The 24,032-nt window shown below is 30.5% G+C and overlaps 5 protein-coding genes across 15 annotated transcripts in view; 4 read left to right on the top strand and 1 right to left on the bottom strand.

Annotated features, from left to right (window-relative positions):
* LOC108728724 (SOSS complex subunit B homolog) overlaps nucleotides 1-569 on the top strand; it is a 2,689-nt gene extending 2,120 nt beyond the window's left edge. The window contains exon 3 of the mRNA XM_018457458.1: nucleotides 3-569. Coding sequence (XP_018312960.1) covers nucleotides 3-73 — 71 coding nt within the window. The 3' untranslated portion in view covers nucleotides 74-569. The remainder of the gene's footprint in view (nucleotides 1-2) is intronic.
* Nucleotides 570-2,386: 1,817 nt separating this feature from the next.
* Nucleotides 2,387-5,738, top strand: Nxt1 (NTF2-related export protein 1). Of its 3 annotated transcripts, none has more exons than XM_018457625.1 (5): nucleotides 2,387-2,508; nucleotides 3,140-3,226; nucleotides 3,306-3,450; nucleotides 3,749-3,936; nucleotides 5,688-5,738. In XM_018457625.1, exons 1-4 carry the CDS (start codon nucleotides 2,500-2,502, stop codon nucleotides 3,925-3,927), a joined length of 420 nt encoding a protein of 139 aa, XP_018313127.1. In that variant the 5' UTR covers nucleotides 2,387-2,499; the 3' UTR covers nucleotides 3,928-3,936; nucleotides 5,688-5,738. The 3 variants fall into 3 exon arrangements, with proteins under 3 accessions (XP_018313127.1, XP_018313126.1, XP_018313125.1); XM_018457624.1 differs by having other exon boundaries at nucleotides 3,749-3,940; XM_018457623.1 differs by lacking the exon at nucleotides 5,688-5,738 and having other exon boundaries at nucleotides 3,749-4,005.
* On the top strand, nucleotides 5,640-11,093 carry LOC108728829 (probable cytochrome P450 12b2, mitochondrial). Its single transcript, XM_018457622.1, has 8 exons — nucleotides 5,640-5,928; nucleotides 6,811-7,051; nucleotides 7,253-7,449; nucleotides 7,652-7,850; nucleotides 8,224-8,377; nucleotides 8,779-9,027; nucleotides 9,654-9,869; nucleotides 10,940-11,093. Exons 1-8 carry the CDS (start codon nucleotides 5,706-5,708, stop codon nucleotides 11,045-11,047), a joined length of 1,587 nt encoding a protein of 528 aa, XP_018313124.1. The 5' UTR covers nucleotides 5,640-5,705; the 3' UTR covers nucleotides 11,048-11,093.
* Nucleotides 11,094-12,440: 1,347 nt separating this feature from the next.
* yrt (erythrocyte membrane protein band 4.1-like yurt) lies at nucleotides 12,441-18,715 on the top strand. 2 transcript variants are annotated; one of them, XM_018457556.1, is made up of 7 exons: nucleotides 12,441-12,902; nucleotides 14,389-14,536; nucleotides 14,610-14,786; nucleotides 14,910-15,614; nucleotides 15,999-16,432; nucleotides 16,808-17,233; nucleotides 17,661-18,715. In XM_018457556.1, exons 1-7 carry the CDS (start codon nucleotides 12,750-12,752, stop codon nucleotides 17,790-17,792), a joined length of 2,175 nt encoding a protein of 724 aa, XP_018313058.1. In that variant the 5' UTR covers nucleotides 12,441-12,749; the 3' UTR covers nucleotides 17,793-18,715. The 2 variants fall into 2 exon arrangements, with proteins under 2 accessions (XP_018313058.1, XP_018313059.1); XM_018457557.1 differs by lacking the exon at nucleotides 16,808-17,233.
* Nucleotides 16,131-24,032, bottom strand: part of Arms (Ankyrin repeat-rich membrane spanning) — a 43,099-nt gene continuing 35,197 nt past the window's right edge. For 7 of the 8 annotated variants that reach the window (XM_018457549.1, XM_018457547.1, XM_018457545.1 and 4 more), the window contains 5 exons: nucleotides 23,851-24,024; nucleotides 23,626-23,770; nucleotides 23,434-23,555; nucleotides 23,047-23,167; nucleotides 19,977-21,387 (listed from right to left, as the gene is read on the bottom strand). In XM_018457549.1, the coding sequence (XP_018313051.1) occupies nucleotides 20,639-21,387; nucleotides 23,047-23,167; nucleotides 23,434-23,555; nucleotides 23,626-23,770; nucleotides 23,851-24,024 (1,311 nt within the window). In that variant the 3' untranslated portion in view covers nucleotides 19,977-20,638. Of the gene's footprint in view, nucleotides 16,182-19,976; nucleotides 21,388-23,046; nucleotides 23,168-23,433; nucleotides 23,556-23,625; nucleotides 23,771-23,850; nucleotides 24,025-24,032 lie in introns of those variants that run through there. The other variant, XR_001936906.1, reaches the window with a different exon arrangement.

The following is a 24,032-nucleotide window of genomic DNA, read 5'->3' as shown; positions in this document are numbered from 1 at the left end:
GGCGCCGACGACAAAGAGCAACTCGCGCGGACGCGGCGGCTACAGGAACGGCGGTCGTAGCGACCGGAGATAACACACGAGAACGAAGCGGCTGATCATATGCGTGTAAACGAGCGAACGAACGAATAACATGATGCGCGACAGATCTGTGTGTAGGCTATGTTCCAAAATTGACCGCCTGTATTGAAAATCTATAGTGCACGTAACTATAGTATTTTCAGTGCCGGCAATAAATTGGAGCAGCCTTGCGTATTATATAGTTTTCTCCTGTTTTTTTTTAATTTTAATTTTTGATGCGCGTTTTTTAAGCCAGAAAGTTACTTACGTGTCGAAAGCAGCGGTTGACTTATCTATTTTGTTTAAGAGCGAATATAGCGAAGTTTTGCTTCTTTTAGTAGTGATGTGTACTCAATTCCACTACCTCGAGCGATTCTATTATAGTGATGTTTCACATCGTTTTAGGCATCATCTCTTAGGTCCTGCAAGAATTAAAAAAGCTGTCTTTATTAAAAAAATGATAATCTTAACAATGCAAAAGTCTTGAAATTTTCGAAAACTTTGGAAGCCATGAACGATTCAAACCTCTTGTGAAATCAGGGTTGGTAAAAAACATGTTTTAAACGTGTTTTAAACAGTTTAAAACATGCTAAATTGATGTTTTTAATATGTTTTAAATGTTTTTTTTATAGTACTGTTTAAAATATATTTGAAGCATTAAAAACATATTTAAGAAGAAACACAGTACGTTTTATTCTTAAAAAAAAAAACATTAGTATTTTTTTTTACCAACTCTGTGTGAAACAGAAGTACTTTATAGCATTCCATATAGAATATATGTTATTTTTTAAAGTTTAGATTAAGTTATAGAAAACTATATAGTCAGTGTTTTATTAAAATTAATTCAAAATGTTATATTCAGAATTTTAAATATTGTTGCTTATTTTTAAAACATTTAAGAAAAATGTTGTGAAATATATTAAGATCTTCAAAAGCTCTTCTCAAGATTTTAATAGTTGTTAAGATTGTTATGAACTCTTAATTATTTCTTCCATATTCGCAGAATTGTATAATATTCTTGAAATGATTCGAACAGTATGTTTATTAACACCATCACTACTCGTCGATAGTTTGGAAACTGTAGATTATTTTTATAATTGGAAGTGTCTCGCTTCTAAGAGATTTTCTCATTATACTATACAAGAAAAAATCTCTTCGCGTTCATGACATCCTTGGATACGTAGGGTGACGCTTAATTACATACAACAAAAACAGTACATTTTAAACAAATATCTAAAAAAATAAAATATATGTTAATACTTGCGAAATTATTTTATTAATATAACATTCTGCATCACAAAGATAAAATCTATGTTAAATTTATGGTAATAGAAATTTTTTCATCAGTACATAATTCATATTAATGATGAACAAATTAATTAAAATTCCAAAGAGGAAAGAGAGAGAGAGAATGATTATATAATGAATCTAAAATTTATTCAGTATGACCAAAACGAGCAGATTCTAGTCATACATGCTCATTTAAACCCGTTATCTCTATCAGGAAAAAAAAAGTCTTCTAAGAAATGCTGTTATACTAGATTATTTAGGAAAAATTAACATTTTCAAAATATTACATATTATGTATGTGATTAAAAATCACCCTCTATTTTATATATATATATATATAAAATATATATATATAAAATTTTATATGATCTGTCGCGCGAATATTTGTATTTGAATGTATCGAATATTTTGGTTTCATTCATAATCGACCATTAAACGACGCGAATCAATTATTCATTTTGAGCAGTTCATACATGCAGTCGGGACCGATAAGTTATTACAATATATTGTATAATAATAATAATAATAAATTGTATGATGAAAATAAAAAATAAAAAATTGGATTTGGAAATTTCTTTTTATTCGCCTGACGATTAATTTGCTTAATAGCAAGCAACTTTATTATTAAAATATGAAAAAATTTATCTTTGTATGTAAAGATAAACTAAGTTTTATAACTTTTTTTACTTTTCTGGCTGAAATCCTGAGTACGCCTATGTAAACGCTTATAAAAAAATTACGAAGTATGAAATATTTCGAGATTATAACAGTTCAAGTGTTCCACAGTAAATTTTGTTTAATTTTTTATTTCGAGGATCTATAGAATAGACTACAACTTTAGTAGATACAGCAGATTATTCATTGAGAATATGTGGGTGTATAAGCACGGACGCGCACTGTATCCATTTTCGGCACTATGATTTTATCGACAAGGTCGCAAAATGGGTGTGCTACGTAATGCACATTTTTATAAAATGGATATAATGGCGGTAGTGTGCCTACAGAAGATTTCGTCGGAATAAAAAGGTTAGGATGTCCTATTGTCCTGTTGTCAAGTTTCTGCATTCTGTGCGTTTTATGTGTTTGATGCAAGATTAAAAATAGATTAAAAATATAAGTTTGCACAACTTTGAGCATATATAATAATCAAAAATGGAACAGGTATTACAGCATGTATATAAACTACGATCAATATGTTCATATATTGAAGATAAAACTTTAAAAACAATTTGTGCATTGTTAAATGAAATTGTTCGACTACTAAAGTACATGTTTTGCAGAATAATGCATTTTATTTGTTGATTACGCTTAAATCTATATGTCTTATATGTCGATAATTACGTCTTTCTAATTCATAAAAATATAGTTAACCCTGTATTCCTTCCAGATTTTTTTAACGTAATTACTCGCAAAGTGTTTTTAACACCCCAACATTATATCTCATTTTTCATTGTTCTTTTTGATGATTTATAATTAAATAAAGATTAATATTTTATTTTATACATCCTTCAAATAAAGAGATAAAAACAAATTTTTTAAATTTCGAAATAATTTGTGTTAAATATAATAACGTGTATAAATAACATCTATATATTTAACGAATTTATAAGGCTGAGTTATTTCTGATATCCTATACGAGTAATGAAAGATTAAAATAATAATTGAATTGCTGTTATTTTCCTGACGATTTTATTGCTATTAAAGTTAGAGATTATAAAAGCAGTTAATTATGCTGCTTACATACTTAGAATATTTAATTATTTGTTTCTAATTTTTACATCTGTTTATTTAGGACTTGAAAGCTAAAATTGATCATGCTTGTCGCACTGCAGAAGACTTCACAAAGTTGTATTATGAATCTTTAGACAAACGGAGATATGTAAGTAATAATAACATTGTCAAATATATTCTTTTTTGATTATGTTACATTAATATAATAATCATATATATAATTTTAGCTGATTTCAAGAATGTATATGGATACCGCTACTCTGATATGGAATGGAAATGGTGTAACAGGCAAAGAAACTATACAGAAATTCTGGACAGATTTACCACCTTCAGAACATACTGTTCATACTCTTGATGCTCAACCAATTACAGGTAACATCTTCGATAACTGCACTGTGATTAAATAAAGTATAATAAACTTGTATTTTTTTTTACTATAAAAGTGTCAAACGAATAGAAGTTTATAAATATTAAATAATATTGCACATTATATTGTATCTCAATTTTTATAACTTAAATTTTGATAGAATTTATAAATAAATTCTCAGTCGCATCTAAATAAATTCTCTCATTTAATGCTTGTACATTAATTTCATTATTTAAATATTTATCTTAATAATACGCGAAACTAAATTTTTCTATTGTTGTGTCTGTACTATGTTAACAATAGGTCCAGAGGTAGCCAACCAATTAACATTTCTTGTCAAGATCGGCGGTCAAGTAAAATATGACGAGAAGAATTCAAAATCATTCAATCAAACCTTTTTAATTACGGCTATAGGTGATAAATGGAAAATTGTAAGCGACTGTTTTCGAGCACAAGAGCTATTAGATAACAATACAAGTTAGCTACATTAAGTAGGTGCGTTAAGATTATAATAAACTTATTTTATATTGTAAAACAGCTTGATATTTTGAGAAATTTCTCTCCTGTGATATGTACAATATATGATGCATATAAATACATATATATGTATATACATGTAAAAGATATAAAATATATATGTGTGTGTATATACGTACACATATATATGCATATATATAATAAATTTACAATATATGTATTTATTTATGTGACAACATAATAGCGAAGCAACAATTTAGACAAGTACATTATTATTAGAAATAAAACTGGACAAAATTCAATTGAAAAGATTTAGTAACTTTTTTATCTTTAATTTTTTATATTAACATGTAAAAGTAATATTAAAGTTTTATATTAATGAACTAATATGTTGGTTGAATCTGTAAATGAGTAATTTTACAAAAGAGATTACAAAAATACAAGATACGATGCACACAAATAAAATTATTATAGCAAAGGAAAAATGACAGAAAGATATAAAAGTCGATTTTTTCTTGTATTATAAAGAATAGAATTTTCTATTTTCAAAAATGTATTTACACAAAGAAAAATAAGTTGCTGATTTTATTTTTGTGACCTATTAAATGTTTACGAATTTATTGTGATATTTGAGACATTGTTAAGAACTGGGTATTAAAATCATTAAGGTCAAGAACAAATCCTCAGATATAATCTGGCTTTTGTTTCGTACGCAATGAGCAAGTTATCTTAACGTCGAAAGGAACATTTGTTGGAAGACTATCAGATCTGTAAAAAAAAAATATTGAAAGATATACTAAAATTACTCAATTTCTTTTAATTTTTTCGTATTTTTAAATTCTTTGACACAGTATTACATCAAGTGTTATATACATTCTCTTAATTCTGATAGTGCATTATCACTACGTACAGTACAAGCGAGCAGATAATTTTACATTCCAGTACGGTACGTATTTCTTTTCTAGAATATTCCATGAATTGATTGTTAAATCTGAGCACATGCAACAATTTTCTAAAGAATGATATTACGGATTTATGCTTATATAATATTTTATTATCAATATCATTTGTATATTACTTTGGTAAAAATTATCTCATAAATTTACAAAATACTATGTGTGCTTATTTAGAATTGAGCAGTCTGTGGTGAAAGAATATCATTTTAAGTAAATATATATATATTCGATTAAAATTGCTTTTCCACATTATTAGCATCACTATCAATTAATATAAACCATGTAAAATTAAATAATATATATCGTAATTATCTTTATTTTATTGAAAATAAAAAAATTTCCATGTATTATGGGATAAAAAAAATGGAGTACGAAATTCTTTTCTTATCATGTTTTAATGTTTTAATATTTATACAGAAACAAAATTTGAATCTTGTTTCTTCGTTCATCAAAAGCGTAATGTATATAACAATGTATATAACAGAAAATATTTGATATTCAATAATTATTTGTGCCTCGAATTTGTGGTTTTTCTGGTTGTTAATTTAAACAGATATTCCAAATATACATTTCTTGAATGATATGTACATTGCCATAAAAATGTCAACGCTATACTTAGATTAATTTTTATCTCGGTCCAATTTACTTTTTATCTTTTTCTGATTATAAGAATTAGAAAGAGTAAACAGCAAATTAAACTGAGATTAAAGTTTTATATGTGGTGGGACCGAGCCTTAATCATACTGAACATATGAACCAATGATAAAACCTTCAGTGTTATCGAACAAGTAGATATTGATATGTTGTAGAAAATCAAAAGATTAAGTATGACGCGGACCAGAGTTTTTATACGTGGAGTCAACAACATGCGTTTGCCATTAAAAATGCAATCTCGCACAAGATCGATCAGAGATTCATTATATCCGACAGGATATAATGAAACAGAGGACATGAGCAATAATTTGCAATACGTGCGGCCCACCGAGGATATTCCTGGTCCAAAAGCATTACCTTTGATTGGCAATTTATTCAGATTTCTGCCTTACATAGGTGAGTTATTTTATTGATGCCTGATATAATGAAATCATTAATCATTGTTATTCAAATTCAAATTTATATCTAAAATCGTTGTTATTCAAATTCAAATTTATGTCTAAAATTGAAGCAAGATCGAATGATATGCAATTTCGAATATATGAAGTAATAAATAATGAGAATCTTCAGATTAATTATTAATTAATAAATCAATATGAACTAAATATAATGCTAAGCATCGATATTTTATTTTTATTATCATATATTGTTTCTACTTTAATATGTCCTTCAATCGCATAAAGACTTAAGTAAATAACAACAAAATCATAACAGATAATAAATAAATTTGAGTCACTTTACATATTTAAATTTTTTGTTTGTATCTGATACATGTAAACTTTTAAAAAGAAACCTTATTCGGTCAGAGCGAATTTTAGTACCTAATAATATTTCTGCGTTAATTTATGTACATTTTCCAGTTTATACACTGATTATCTGTCAATTTTTAATATATAAATTTACAAAGAAATATTATTAAGCATTAAGATTTGCTTTGATCAAATAAGACTCTCAGTTTATTTATGTTATTTACGTATCCTTTTTACTTATTATTAAACCTTTTTAATATTCTGATACATTGAAATAAAAATAAAAATAGAAAAATGTTCATATATTATCATTCATTTACATTTTCTGATTTGTATATTAATTCTTAATTTATCTAAAATTTTTTTAATATTAAATTATTTTTAATGGAAGACATATTTAATATAATTTTATTGTTAGATTTATTATCTTGTCTTGCATGAAACAAATATATTCAGCGTTTAAATACGTTTTCTTTTCTCATTCATTGATTTTTTTCATTCGTAAAAATTATTTGTATAAATTATACAGGTGAATATCATAATGTGAATGCTCTGACATTTATGCGAATGCTGCATGATAAGTACGGCAATATCGTCAAATTTGATGGTCTAAAGGAACAACCAAGTATCTTCCTATTTTGTCCAGAATTATGTAAAAGTATGTATCGGTTGCAAGGCAAAATTCCAATGCGAATCGCCATGGAGCCCTTGCACAACTATCGCAAAAGCAGAGATAACATTTACAAGGGACAGTATGGTCTCACAACAAGGTCAGTAGTACCATTGAAAAGAATATAAATAATCAAACTTCTATACATTTTTAACACATCCATATTGAACAAAATCTCTATTTTTAAATACTTTTTTATTTTTTTCTTCTGCTAATATATCTTTTAACAAACTACCTAATGTCAGCCTGTAAGTTACATATCTTTTTTTTCTCTTAATAAAAATGACTTTTCTGCTTTTAGTCAGGGAGAACCATGGAAGAATTTTCGATCGAAAGTCGGTCCGCATATGATGCGGCCAAAAATAGTGAAAACTCACGCTACACAAATTTACGATATAACCAATGAGTTCGTGGATAAAATGTCGACATTGCGAGATCCTAAAACGCTGGAATTGCCAGATGATTTTATGAATGAATTATACAAGTGGAGTGTAGAAAGTAAGTATGTGTATATGAATGCGAGAGAATTGCAAGATATTTGTGCCGTCAATGTTTTAATAATTCTCTTCGATATAAGCTTTGTTTGTAACAATATTGAGTTTATAAAATTAAATGTTAGACAAATAATTACATTACTTTGTTTACATACTAGACTCACGTCATCATAGTTAATAACTTATTTTCTATGTATATTTTACAGCAATGTGTTCAATCGCATTGAATTACCGAATGGGGTGCTTAAAGCCTAATCTTGCCATGGATTCGGAACCACAAATAATGATTAATTGCATAAAGGAAATGTTCGATCTTACGTATCAGATAGAAAATGTGCCATCTCTATTAAAAGGTCATACACGAAATTATGAAAAGCTATTCTGTGCATTAGATCAAATTAATGTGTAAGTATTGAAATTTATATTCGTTACATTATATTAGAGAATGTATTATACTTGCAAAAATCTTGCGAACTTATTACTTTTAGTCATTTTCGTACTTCTTCAATATTTTCGTATAATGAGTAACTGTGAATAGTTATTATAAAAAAACCGCCTATGTGTGTCCTATTTTTTTATTAGAATGCAAACTAATGTTTTATTTTTACTATCTTTTACTTCTGTTTTTGTACTTTGCTTGCACATAACTTATACAAATATATATATCGAAAATTAATTTCAAAACTTCACTATGCAACTTGTCATTGTCGTAATTAGCATTGCTTCGCCTATCATTTATTTATATTTATAATATAATTTATTTTATAATTTCTTTTAGAATTTCTGCGAAATATATTGAGTACGCTAAGAACAATATTTCGAAATCAGGAGACAACACGAATAGAGATTATAGTATACTGGAAAAACTTTTGGACATCGATGAACAAACAGCTCTTGTAATGGCTTTGGATATACTGATGAGCACTGATACGGTAAACATGTAGAGTTTAATCCAATTTTGATTTGTGAATTATATAGAAACAATCTTAATAGCATTATTGTATAAATTATATATTTTAATCTTAATTACATATTGTATAAATTATATATTTTATAAATAAAATTGAACTTTCAGTATATAATAATATTCTGGCAAATAATAATAAGATATATAATAGTCATATAAGTATATAAGATAATAGTCACAAATTTTTCATAACAATTGTTCTAAGCAATATGTATATATAAAATATATATATATTTATATACACAAACGGAATATAATGCATGATGTGTGTGTTTATAAATTTGCAATAGATAATATAAAATTAAGAAACCTGTATCAAAAATAGAATTTATAAAATATAATTAAGGATAAATAATATTTTTATAGACAAGCAATGCGGCTGGCGCTTTGCTATACTATGTCGCAAATAATAAGGAGAAACAGGAAAAATTGCGAGAAGAAGTAATGTCTGTGTTACCTGAGAAAACAACACCTATTACACATGATCTTCTGGACAAGATACCATATGTTAGGGGATGTATTAAAGAATGTATGCGGCTGTTTCCCATCGCCAATGGCATTCTAAGAAATATGCCGAAAGATGTTTCTTTAGGAGGATATTTGATACCAAAAGGAGTACGTTGTTTTCTAGTATTTTTCTAAATTACATAGCTTAAGACATGTCAATATTTTATTAATTTTAATATTTTTGTTGGGATATTAAAAAAATAAAATGCATTGAAAAATTTGGTTAAAAAATTCAGCAATGTCATTGTAGTATAATAAATAACTTTAGAGAATTTTTAATTTTTTTACAAAATTTTAAGCCGATTTTTTGTCAAATTTAATTCAATATTATCTGTTCTCATTATTGATATCTAAACTTTAAATATTCGTGCCAAATTTCTATTAAAACTCCTTTAAATTAAATGGAAAATAAGATTTAGATGCTTCAGTAAGCAAACATAAAATATTGTATAAATATTGAGTCAAGCAATTGACTATTGAATATATTAACAATACTCTGAAAAGTTTTTTTACAGTTATTTGTTTGATATTAGATCCATATTTGTTCCTTGTCGGAAATATAAGTTATCTATTAATCTTTTGAAGCTTATAATTAGTTCATAATCAAATAGTCTCTCATTTTTAATCTCATTTTATAATTCTCTATTTTACATAACATTATAAATGAAATTTTATACGTTCTGAAATAATGAAATTGGATTGTATTCTTCATGATTTCTTTCTTCTATCGTCAGGCAAATGTGATGGCTTGTCACGCAGTGCTTTCGATGGATCCTAAGTATTTTGTGCGTCCTACGGAATATATTCCCGAAAGATGGATACGAGATAGTCCCGAATTTTTATTATATGGAAGTACGCATACCCATGCATACATGCCTTTCGGTTATGGTGTTCGCGCTTGTATTGGACAAAGATTCGCTGAGATGGAGCTCGAGATGTTACTCATGAAGGTATCGTAAATTTTTTCGTAAATTTTTATTTTTGTAATAATTTCTAACATCAAATAGTATATCTTAATAATTGTGAATCCTGAAAAGACTAAACAAATCTCCTGAACTCCGTTTGGTCGTTACGTCCACAAATTAAGAATTCGAAAGTACAATTCTTCATATCCTACTTTATGTTACACACGTGTGTAGTAATTTAAAGTAGAAATAATTACATCTGTGTTTATATATATTCATATATATAAACAGATGTTATTATTTTCATTTTCTCGATTTCCTTTTTTATTTTTCTTCTCTCTCTCTCTCTTTCTCTCTCTCTCTCCTCCTTCTTGTGATATCTCCTCATATTTTTTTTGAAATATTAATTTTATATAATGTTCATTCTATCAATAAGCTAATGCTTGGTTTATGCTTCGGTCTTAATCCTAAAATCTTAAAATTCAGCCAATAGGGCTACCAGTCTTAATTGGTCTTAACGAAAATCTGTATTCCATTGGCTAAATTTTAGGATTTTAGCGTTAAAACCGAAGCATAAACCAGGCATAAACGTTTAATTTGTTAACACAATTTTTACACAGAATTTAATAATCATTTTGTCAATAGGCATCATGAGCTGTGGAATTATTTTTGAATCAATTTCATTAATTTTCGAGATAATTCTCATGCGGAATAATCGCGAGAGTATTATATTCTTCTCTGGTGAAAATTTTTCTCATAATTTTTATACGTATTGGAACATTTTTCAGAAATACTCAGAAATATTCGGAAAGTTTACATCTTCTCTCAAAATTTTTCATACAAGTGAATTCTGAAATATTCTGAAATATTCTGAAATTTCTCATCCCTGATATTTCATAAGTAATATATATGAAAAATTCTGAGAAAAGATGTAGATTTTCTGAGAAGTATTCCAATTCGTATAAAAAATGTGAGAAAGTTATAAAATTATATAGAAATTCTGAAAAATTATATGAAAAATTCTGAGAAAATTTTCACCAGGGTTCCAATTATTTTCGTCATACATCGTAAATTGGAAAGAACATAATATATAAAAGTGTTTGTTTCATATATAGGTCATACGAAATTTTCGGATCGAATGGCATTATGGACCACTTGAACACGAGAGCAAAATTGTAAATACGGTGAAATCACCGTTGCGATTCAAGCTTATCGATTTGTAGAATATCTTAAATATTTCCGTAACTCAACCACCGTTTTATCAATACCGAATGATACGATATTTTTTCTAATAAAAAGTAAATTTAAAAAATATGTAGTATATAGTATAAATATACATACGAGTATATGAACATGTTATACAGGATATTTAGACTATTATTACATATTATATATAATTACATCCTTTAAAGATAAAAAAAAGCAAGTGTTAAACTATGATAAAAAGTTCTGCATCTTGTAAGTTCTGTCTCTTTACGATTTACTGATAATTAATTAATAAATTAAAATTAATAATAAAGATCTGCGAATGGATATTTGCGAGATTCAACGAGAAGGAACAAAAGGGCGCTAAAGGGCGTAAATGTACGTTTTGATTCGCAGATATTTATTTATAAGTTTCTCATTAATCATTGCAAAAATTGAAAACGCTACAGAATTTTTTTAATTACTCACTTCATTTGCTCATGAGAGGAGTTACGTATATTTATTAGACAATAAACATTCTGTATGTATGAAAATATACTATAAGACAGTATATGTGTACTATAAATATAAATACACATATATACATAAATATAATATTTTATACTTTTATATGGTAATTAATATAAGTATAATTCTTAATTATTTTGACAAGATAGAAATATGAATTACACATTGACGACGATATATTTTATTACAGATACTTATTGCAATGCTAAAATAAATAATAAAAAATGTAAACGATACTAAATATATTTTGTAATAACAAATGAATGTTTTTACATTTAGAGAAATAAATATTCATATGAAAAAAAATTACAATTATTTATGTTTATGTTAATTTCCTATAATTTATTATATATTAATATAATTTTTTAAACGCTTATTTTTTGTGTATACTTATACCATAATTGGAATACAATATAATAGCTAGTTTAAATGAATAATGTTTAGTATCATATCTTTACAAAACTAAAATAAAAAATGTAACGTTTTAGAAACTCTTATGAAGTCATTCTTTCTATCAAATCATTGATGCATATTTTTAAATCTTATATAATAATTTGTAATTCTATAGAACTATTTTAATAATATGTAAAAAAACACTTTAATCGGTAAATTCAGTTTCAAGAGATTCATCTTCTTTATTACTTATTAAAGTACTTAGTAAAGTATATACTTACAATTAAAAATATACAACTAACATTTATTCATGAGTGCATTTCCGATGGCAATCTAATGAATAAAAATACTATAAATTTAAAAAATTTAAACAATTTCGTGCGTTACGCAGCACGCAATTGTTTAAATTTCTTACGAAGGACCCCTCTTTCGCGTCTCCAACGCCTCTATGCGTTCGTAACGTTCCGTTCCGTTCCGAAACTCATCGGGAAGAAGCGTCGTCCGGCGTTTTCCGCCGTCGGGCGTATGCGCGCTTATGGATGGGGTTGGGAGGGGGTGCGGGTGTAGAAATGTATGCAGTGTGCTATTGTTGTGTGGCGCGGTCGCTACGTAATCTTCGAGTAGGTGTAGAATGTGAGAACGTTGGTGCTGGAAGTGCGGATTGATGCAGACACCGCGAGATTTCAGAGTTGCCTTCACAAATTTGGCAGGTGGTTATCACTGAAGAGTGGTAATCGCGACGGCGAAGAGAGGGAGAGTGGGTGGATCGCGTCACATCTGCAGGCCGATGGGATCTCGATTTGACGGTCAGGATCCAGGATGCTGAGATTCCTGTCACGACGGAGGGCGCGTGGCGTCAGCGGTCAAACCGCTTCGTCGCAAATCAAGAACCAGAGACTGCCCAGCAATAAAAATGTTGTGCAATGTAGAGTGGTACTGCTGGATGGCACTGATCTGCCCATAGAGTTGTCGGCAAGTTTTTTCTTCTGTCTCTCTTACCTTTGATTGTTGTCTTAGGCTCTTCTAATATTTTTTATTATCTTCACATAATTGTCATGAAGATAAAGGAGAAAAAATGAGACTAAAAGGACCTATTCCATGCCTATAAATCAGACTAGGAACTAGAAAATGCTTTTACATACAGTGACGCATTAAATGTTATACTATTTAACACATTGTCAAATTTCCAGGCTTTATAATTATATATATATATATATATATATAATTGTATGTGAATTCTATAATTTTATTAAAAATAAATATGTTATACAGGATATCCCGTCCATAAATGTCCGAGCAAATATCTCGCAACTGGTTGAAGTTACAAGAAAGTTTAATAAGAGAAATTTGTATGACTCCGAGTCAGCTACATGTAAGTCAGCTACATGCACGTAAAATTTTTTTCTATTCGTGGCTTTTTCGAGTTACGTAGGTTAATATAGTTTTTTTAAATGGATACCTATAATATTTTTTGTATATTTGTATAGTGAGGAACATTCGCAATCAAAATCATATGTAGCAAAAAATTGCTACTATGCATCGTTTACGAGATAATCGACATCTTAAGTATTGAGAATCTTAAATTGATTTTCTATATCACAATTTGAAAAACAAGATTCAGACTAATATTTTGAAGTCGAACAGTGTCACTGATCTTCAACTCGTCAAAATCTTCAACTGGTTAAAATACGCGACTGCTTGTTTTGTAAATAAAATATTTGTATACCATGGAGTATGAAATTCAGTGCAGTATCTGTTAGTCAGTCAGTCGTCTTTTCAATGAATTCATATTATATTGTAGATTACGAAAATAACGATGTTTACAATTAGTGAAAAGTGTGATATGCTTGAGATGTGGCATTTAAATATGCATAATGAAAGCGAAGCTTGGTTACTCTATCAACAAAAGTGTCCAGAACGAAGGATAACAGTCGTATTGAACGTGATGGTCAAAATTTGGACCAATTTATGGGTAAATTCCATAAAAAAACATTGTTTTCTTCTTCAACCTCTCTTTGACATTTCAAACCACGTTCAAAATTTTTTAGAATCCAATTTACTACTTTGATACTTAAGATGTCAATTGTTTCGTAAACGATCCATAGTAGCAATTTTTTACATATGATTTTGATTGCAAATGCTCCCCACTGTATAAGTATGCAAAAAAAATTATAGGTATCCATTTAAAAAAACTATATTAACCTACGTATAACTCGAAAAAGCCACGCGCAGAAAAAAAATTTTTACGTGCACTTTGTAGCTGACTCGGAGTCGTACAAATTTCTCTTATTAAACTTTCTTGTAACTACAACCAGTTGCGAGATATTTGTTCGGACATTTATGGACGGACACCCTGTATATAAAGCAAATTGTATAACATTTCATGCTTCATCCTGTAAATTCCGTCTGTATATGTATACTTATGTTATGTTTTGTAACTGTTGGTCTTCTTTTGCAGAAAAAAGCATTGGCTAATGACTTATATGAACAAGTATTTTATAGCCTCGACTTAATTGAAAAGGATTACTTTGGACTCCAATATACAGACAGCAATAACGTCCAACACTGGCTAGATCCAACGAAACCTATCAAGAAACAAGTTAAAAGTATGTGTGTCATTGTTTTTTAAAATTCTTTCAAAAACAAAAGAACATAAAACTTATATAATTTTTTATCTAGTTGGACCTCCGTATACGCTCCGATTAAAAGTAAAATTCTATTCTTCGGAACCAAATACGCTGCGTGAGGAGCTGACGCGGTACCAGTTTTTCTTGCAATTGAAGCAAGATGTTCTGGAAGGCAAGCTTCACTGTCCTCATCAAGTTGCAGTTCAGTTAGCTGCTCTGGCTCTTCAATGTAAGTTTATTCAAGAAGTATTTTTAATCATTTTGTTACTATTGAAATTAAGCTATAATAAAATTGTAGCTGTTATCATGTGACAAATGATTGCACAATTAAAAAATAGAATTCGTATTCTAGCTGAATTAGGAGATTACGACCCTGCTATGCATAGTGCTGCGACTGTGTCGGAATTCCGCTTTGTACCAGGCCAAACGGAACAGATGGAACTAGAAATATTAGAAGAATACATTAAATGTTCTGGTCTCACCCCGGCTCAAGCAGAATCCGCATATCTTAGCAAGGCCAAATGGCTAGATATGTATGGCGTCGACATGCATATTGTTCTTGGCAAAGACGCCTGCGAGTATTCTCTGGGCTTGACTCCAACTGGCATCCTGGTTTTCGAAGGCACGCAAAAGATAGGCTTGTTCTTCTGGCCGAAGATTGGTCGTTTGGACTTCAAGAAGAAAAAGTTAACGCTAGTGGTCGTAGAGGAAGACGATGAAGGTAGAGGCGAGCAGGAGCACACTTTCGTGTTCAGATTGGTGAACGAGAAGGCCTGCAAACATTTATGGAAGTGCGCGGTGGAACATCATGCTTTCTTCCGTCTACGTGCACCGGTCAAGGGCACCAGCGGTCGCCAGAACTTTTTCCGTATGGGTTCGCGTTTCCGTTACAGTGGCAAAACGGAATTCCAGACGACACAGCTGAATCGGGCGCGCCGCACTGTGCAATTTGAGCGACGACCGAGTCAAAGATATGCTCGGCGACAAAGTCACGTTCTTCGCGAAAGGCAGCGTCAACAGCAACAGGTAGAGCAGCCGCAACCTTCTCCACCTCCAGGTGAGCTGAAATATATATTAGCATAGTGATGTGGCAATTTTATATTTCGAAATCTAATACTTTATTATATTAAACTTTATTTATTTAAAAAAACAGAAATTTTCGCAAGCTGCTTAAAAATGCGAATAGACAATAAAATATTGTATTTCAGTTTATTTGAATTAAATTATACTTTGAGAAGATTTAAAAAAATATTCTTTATTGAGATAAATTTTTTTTTAATATTTTAGATTTTGATAAGGAAAATATTTATAGTTAAATTTTGAAAAAACGCAAAAAAATCATCTAAACTGTTAGGAATTATTGCTCTGATTTTTTAATCTGTAATATTTCGCATATCATTTTTATATCATGATTTAAAGACTTTTTTAAAAATATTTGCAGCCGACGAAGAGCCCTTGCAGCGTCAGTCGAATCGATCCAGTACAAAATCTTCGAACTCCTCGAGTGTTCAGGGCACGTCATCGCCTTTGGTAGATTCTCTGTTGAAGTCTCTCGCCAAAGATCAACAACCACTGGAGGCCAGGAACCAGACGATGGTCGGCAGTAGCGAGAAAGAATCAGAACCTATGAAAACCAGTCTGACGGTTGAAACTATCGCTAATCAAGTGCAATTAGTGCCTAATAATCAAGTGGGTGGAACGTCGTCGTTACCTCCTCGAACACCGATTCCGCCGGAATCTCTAAAGTGTAACATACTGAAGGCTACTCTTGAGCAAGGAAAAAATTCGAATTTGGTCTCCATCACATCCACAGAAAGCTCTGGAGTGATTGCAAAGAAGAATCAACACTCAGATGCAGCAACTATCGTTTCCGTGGTAAGCATCGTTAACTTTCATTTACAATTTTCTTTATTTTTATAGTTTTTGTCCTGCTTGAATCGTTTATATTATACGTCTTTTGTGTATATTGATTGTATTCTTGATTGTGTACATTGATTGTATTCTTTTTACATTTTATATTTTTTTAAATTTAAGGTATTTTTACCTTAGTAATATAACTTAATGTATTTTTTGCATATTATAAAATATAGTATTACAAAATATTTACAAACTTGTGGGCAGCTTATTAAGTAATAATTTTATCAAGATTATTATTCCGTTTGCTGTTTATGTTTATATTATTTATTGTGTCTGCTTTATGTTAGACGCCAGCCATAATGTGTTTGCTTTCTTGCTTTCTTCATCAAATAGGGTGGTGATAAATTAACTCTCTCCGTGAGTGGAGCAACAACAGCAGTAAATCCTTCTATAGACGATGCTGTTACTGTAACGCATTTTTCGTTGGACAGTTGGGGACAGATCGAACAAAAGACTACGTCGTTAAGCCCGAAAATATCGAACCAGTCGCAAAATCCTTTCAATCCGTTCACTAATGATAGCATTGACACGTCTAATACGCCCGAAGCTTCCGAGGAGGAAGCGAAACCGGAAGACGACAAGAAAAAGAACACCAATCCGTTCATAGACTCGAATCCATTCTTGGGTATTCTCAATCCCTTTAAAGATTTACAACCGGTTACAACAGAGAAAAAAGTCGAGGCGGATACAGAAAAAACCGGAGCACGGGTTGTTAAAACCGAGGAGATACAAACGACCACTACGACACTTACACACAAGGTCAGTTTTAACATTTTTAACGCTTGCAATCCAGCGTCTCGTCTGTTACGTAAACGTCCTTTGGTTTCACCAAAAATGGAAAAAACTTACTTTTAGAATAAGTCTAAGAAACTTATCATTTAGCGCTAATCGTAAAAAGAAAGTAAAATTTTATTCTGTGAGAGTAAGTTGGATCTATTGGTGAAAGCGTAATAAGAATTTGCTTTGTGTCCTACGTGAAAGTTGTCTCTGTGTGTATGTGAATAGTAAAGTATTAAATATTCTTCGAGTTCATAATTTAAACCATTAAAATTTGACCATTAAAGATAGTTAATATAAATGACCACGATTATTAATATTTTATACAATAACAGTTTTTAAAAATAATTATTATTAGCAACCCAGAAAAATTAATTCAGAGTAGAGTATTAAAAGACGTATTTTGCAGGATGAGAGTCAAGCGGCGTCAGATATTAGTCCTTGGCTAGTAGCGGATCCGTCGCAAAGCCCAGCACCTGATCAAACACCAACTAAGCATACAGTAATCACGAGAAAAACGGTAATTACCACACAATTATAAAATATTTATTAAATATTACAAAGAGAAAAAATAATATCGATATACAACGCGCGAGAAAGTAGCACCAACGTACGACTATATATATTTACTTTAGTCTTCCTCGGATTGCCTATAGCTTTCTTTTTTTATTTACTTCACAAAGTGCGTGATGTTCGTCATGATAATCGTGACAATTAAAATTTAGCATGTAAAAAACTACATGTTAAAAAATAGTTATGAACGGGTTCTAAATTGTTACTTAAATATAAAAAGCAGAGTATCATTTTGGGAAAGCATTACTTAAGTCACTGCTGGGATATTTTTATGTCTGTTAGTAAAGCAGTCATTTTATGCCGACTAAGAATTTGCATAATGAGGTAAGCTTTCTGTTTATAACATCACGAACATTCCTTAATTGTATAATGCATTTAAACTTATGTGTTGATAAAACAAGTGTCCTTATAACCTGCCAACAGGTGTGTGTGTGTGTGTGTGTGTGTGTGTGTGTGTGTGTGTGTGTGTGTGTGTGTGCGTGTGTGCGCGCGTGCGAGAGAGAGGGGGGGTACGTATGCAAGGTCTATTCACGTTAAACACTTTTTACGTTTGTTTTTTGCAATTTTATGGTTTCTTTCTATTTGCAAAGAATAAGTACTTCATTTCGTTTTAATTATGGAGTGCAGCTAAAACGAACAAACCTACGTATTTCGTGAGGCAATATGTATTGCTCGTGTCTAAATATTAAGTCTATGCATTTATAAGATAGCATTTTTGTATTAGCCATTGTGCCTTCGAATTTAACGTGCGATGGACAAATATGCAATTATGCGAATATTAGAAACGAAAAAATCATATTCGCTGTGACTGATTAAAAATATAAGTATTACGTTCCCATTATAATATCATATAAATTACATAAATAATTATGCTATATAAGTAGATTTGACCAAAACTTTTGAGAACATTTTTGTCGATAAAAAATTTTAGATTTGGTATAATTAATCACGTCAACTAATGATGTTGATTTTATCTATTCTTTTTAAGATTTGTGGATAATATATTTATGTATTATAATATAAATGAAAGAGACAATAATCGATAAAAAAAAAATAAAAATAATCGACAGATAATAAAAAAATTAATACGCGAATCATTGCCAGTCTTAGGTAAAGCACAACTTGTGCCTCAAACATGCAGCTATAAAGATATTCATGTTTATTCCATGCTACGAAACTATGAAATCGAATTTTTATGTATATATTTATAACAGAGTATATATATATGTATGTCTTATTATTAGCCTAAGATTTTTTGTAATTTGTTCCTTTTTGTTTCGTATATTTTCTTTTCTATATGCCATAATTTTGATACGTATTAAAATAGGATAAATAAATATATCACCATGCTATGTCATTATTTTATATATATGTATAGAGGATGTTCTGGTTTTTTAATTTAAACCTGTATGATTGTAACATTCCATTATCTGATATAACAAGGACATAGCTACCGCTTTGACGTGATATGCCACTCTCTCTTTTACGTAATACTTATTGCAAATAATGCATTTAATTACAAGCGGAACTATCCTTGTATTTAATTGGCATGCAAACGTCTGTTATAATAGTTATAATGTAAAGAGCAAGCATTTGTCCTCCTTAATTGGTTCAACTTTATGTATTACGTTTCTGTAGGTATAAATGTATTGTATACAGTATTTAATATTATTGCAATGTATTGTATTTGATCGAATATATTTTATTATATTTAATGTCAAAAGAAATGAGTGACGTGTGTATATATATATATATATACATACACTATATTTTCAAATTAATATATCTATACAATCATATGTATGTATATGTGTATATGTAATATATATATATGCATATGTATATACATATTTACAATATATTATAATGATCAATACCCTGATGTATTCCGTCCTAAAGTGTCCTAAATATTTAATGTTATGTAATTGCAATTTTCGCTTTTAATAAAACAAATGTGTCATTAATACATTCTTTACATTTCTTTGTGATTACCTGGTAATACATCGTAATTTGATAAAGAAAGAAAATATATCTAAATTAATAAAGAAGCAAATAAAAGTGTTCATACTGCATTGTTCTAATAAAATTCATTATAAAAACTTTTTACTTTAGAAATAAATATTATAGTAATACATAAGTAAAAATTGCCGTTTGTATAAGTTATTTTTGAGACATTCTGCATTTTTTGTTTGATAAAATTATGAATAGAATTCTATAAATTATACTAGATATGTAGTCTAATCAACAATCGTGTACTGGTCATTCAAATTATCTCTTCTTTAAAATACTCTCTTCAGTATTTATTCTTTAAGTCACCTATATTTGCACTGACATGAATTGACTCAAATTGATACCGGGGACAAGGTACTTTGGTATATACTGTACATCGAGAAATATTCCTTATTTCCCACGTTTCAACACATTTCAGTACTAATTCAGTATAAAAAGGAAAATAAAATATCTGCATTCGTAAATGCATTGATTAATATTTACATGGAATGGTCGCATCGGCGTCGTATATCTTGAGATCGTTTCGCTAAACTAAGGATTATTGCACGACTTGCGCAAGAAGGCATCATTCGTTCTTCAAACCACTAAGCAGATGAACACGTTTAACATTCTAGCTATAAAAAATTGTTCCATTCATTATTTATATAAGAGAGATATCTTATCTCGATGCTTATCGTTAAAATAGAATAACAGCGTATAAGTTTGCTCAACAGATGCCAGTCATCTTCGTCACATTGGTATCAATATCAATTAAACATACAATGCGCCGAGTTATCGCGTGTTGTATCATGTAGACGACAGGTGTCAGACAGGCGTCTCTGTGTCGTTCCGCGACTTGGCATTATGTCGAGAATGCGATTGAGCGCTCGAGGACTCGCGTATCACAAGACTCACAGTATCAGAGTAATCCAGGTCTACATGACGTTCTCCATCCCGCGGTAGACTCCTGTTCGACGACGGCGAACTATTCTCTGCACTGCAGTCATGTTTGAACACGCTGTCTGATTGGGAATGCGTTGGCGTAGACATTTCAGATACTAGCGGCGTGGACTCGTCATCGCTCTCGCCACCGTGTGCCGGTGATCCTGCCATCGGCGCGGTGCCAATTAAACGGTCCTTCAGCCTTGACAGTTTCTCCAGGCTGGAAGTAGGCACCGATATCATCACTTCATCATTAAACGTCGAGGATGAGCGTCTCTTGGTGGACACAGACGATGGCGTGGTCTTCTGGGATATATTATTCCCCATACATCTCTCGTCGGTTGACTTCGATCTGATCGCAGGTTTCGGCGACGAAGGAGGGGAAATAAATAGCGAGGACGGTCTAGTGCTAATGTTGCTGCCGCTTCTCTTTAGATTCTTATGTGACCGTGCGGATCTCGTACTTCGTTGAGATGTGATGCTGCGCTGGGAGTTGGTACGTTGAAGGAATATGGTGGAGTCGTGCGAGCTGTCATCCGAGCTGCCTGGCTCGTCATTAATTGGTACCCAGTGAAACAGCGGACTGGCTTGAAGCAGTACATACTCCGTATCGTGTACCGAAATGACAGGTCCTAAAACAGAAGCTCATGTAATATTTGCTTATCATACTGTATTCTAATTAACTATAATATACATTATGAAGTCATTAATTTAATTCCAAATCATAAAATAGATTTATTCCTTACAAAGGTTTTACGTAGAAATTTTTCAAGTTATCGAAAAAGATATCTATGATAAAAAGATACGTTTTTTAATAATTTTCTTATTTCAATTTTCATTCTTTGAAACGCTTGGTCATGATTGATGATAATAATAATTGAAGACTTCTAGACGCAAATTGCAGAGAAGGTATAATATCAGATATGGTTTCCAAGAAAGTTTTATTGCCACTTGCTCTCGTAATAACATAATACTGTTCATAACATAGTGCTAATAATCTAGCAATAATATTCATAGTGTACACATAGTACAGGAAATAACGTGGACCGGAGTAATAGGACGCAACTTTTAATTTTATCGCCAACGATCATTTTACATACAACAGTTTTAAAAATATAATACATTGTTATACGTCGCCTCGGTTAGTATAAACATTTTCCACATGAGATATTTGTTTTGTCAACAATGCGTTATCACAGTCTTTTGTACATGAATTGTTCACAGAAAACATCAAACGGTTAGTTTTGAGAGTGCCTCTGACATTTTTTAAAAATATCATATGATAATGCTTACAAATGCAGTAGAATATGTGTATTACCAACTAGGGTTTTTTAAATAATGCAATCCTTTTTTGTTCAATATGGCATTATACATCGACATTAAACTACACTGTTAGAAATTTCGTAATGAATTTAAGTAACATGTAACAGAAGCTTGCGATTATTAAATAACTGCAAATCCACATAAAATATTATTAATATGACATCATGGAAAGTATATTAAATTATATATATATAAAAAAAATTTTATGAAAAAAGCCACCATTAAATTTCACATATATGTATACAAATATACTTTTCAGTAACAAATGCATTAAATTTAATGTAGTTGCAATTAAATTTCATAATATTTTTAACAGTGTAGCTTATAAAATGAGTATCATATTAAACTAGTCTATGAGTTACGCATACAATAGTGATCCTATTACAATCATTTAATGGCTTCAATTTTGTTCTTCTTTCGTGCGATATGTATCATTGGTTTCTCGCATTGGCACGTGAGTACTTTAAGAAAATTTGTACAGAGAATAGCCTTTCATTTTGTAAGTTACAAATGGCCTTATAGTATATATAACCATTTTATTTGGCTTGTCGAGTGCTATTGCGACTAAATACATCTTTTGTCGCTAATACTGTCAAGTAATGTTCTATAGACATACAGATGTATAAATAAAACTATAAATAGGATGAAGTATGTCCTTTTAATTTTTCTTTTAACATCACAAAATGGCAAGCACCGTCCTTGAATGCAGTGATAATGATGCCTAGTCGTTGCACGTTTCGATAGAAGTCACGCTGGAAAAATCTCTGCTTTTGTGATATGCGCAACGTGAGCGATTTATACTGTCATTCATTACTTGACGGATATATACATCATCCTACAGTCATTCTATTTCAGATTTGACTAAACGTTAGCACTGTATTCGGCGGAGGTGTCACTGTTTTGGTCAGGCTGCGGTGGCTCTTGCACTATTACCAGAGGCAGTGTAAGTGGTAGGGGAGTAGGCTCACCTGAAGAAAGTGAGTCTGTTGTTGGAGCCACCGCTGGCGATGGCACATCTAAAACATCCTCGCAAGCTTCCTCATTCAAGGTCTGCAGTGCTCCGCAAATCATTTGCTCCTCTAATGTTACCTGAAATGTATACAATTATATGCACATTAGCATGTTCACAATAGATAGTATTTTTTATTTGTTGCATATATAAATAAATAAAATTAAATATAAAGATTTTTTTATTTCTCAAAGTAAGTATAACAGCTTACCTGGAACTGATACCGAGTGCAAATGTAAATAAACGAAAATTTATTTTTATAAGTTTTCAGTTATAATATCAATTTGTAAATTTATTTATAATTATTTTGTACAAATTTACGCATTTAATAATACCTATATCATACCTGTTTTTCCATTATAGATTGCTTATTTTGATCACGACGAGTTGATCCATCCGTTCTCGATGCTCCTTTCTCTTTCTCTACGTGAGCAGACACACGTATAGAATTATTTGGCAAGGCGTGATCTATAACGAATAAAAATGATCCATTGATTGAATCAAATAAGAAGCAGATACAAAAAGATGCCGAACGTACCTTTGCGTAAAATTTGTTCGGATCCTACAGTAAATCGAACACTTCGAGGACTTTCCTCATATGTAAATGATGAGAGTTCCATTTCCCGCAGTGATACAATTACCATGCGAAATAATTCCCAATCTCCAAAAGTCATTTTAAATACCTAAAAAATATAAATATGTCTGTACTTAAAACTTCTTTTTGAAATGTAAAGATACAGCATTCCAAAGTGTATTCCATTACTTTTTTCAGTTCTTGCAAATCGCAGTGTAATAAAACTCGTCCATTAATATTGTTCTCTTTGATGGCTTGCTTATATATCGGTGCTTGTATCGAATTAAGACTTTCAACTTTGTCGATTAGATCACAAACTCCGTTTACTGATAGAGACGACAGTTTTATTTCCAAAATTTCGGACTGCAAAT

The sequence above is a fragment of the Mycetomoellerius zeteki genome, unplaced genomic scaffold, assembly GCF_001594055.1.
Source record: "Mycetomoellerius zeteki isolate Tzet28-1 unplaced genomic scaffold, Tzet1.0 scaffold64, whole genome shotgun sequence".
NCBI lineage: Eukaryota > Metazoa > Arthropoda > Insecta > Hymenoptera > Formicidae > Mycetomoellerius > Mycetomoellerius zeteki.
This window is presented reverse-complemented; position numbering and strand designations above follow the sequence as displayed.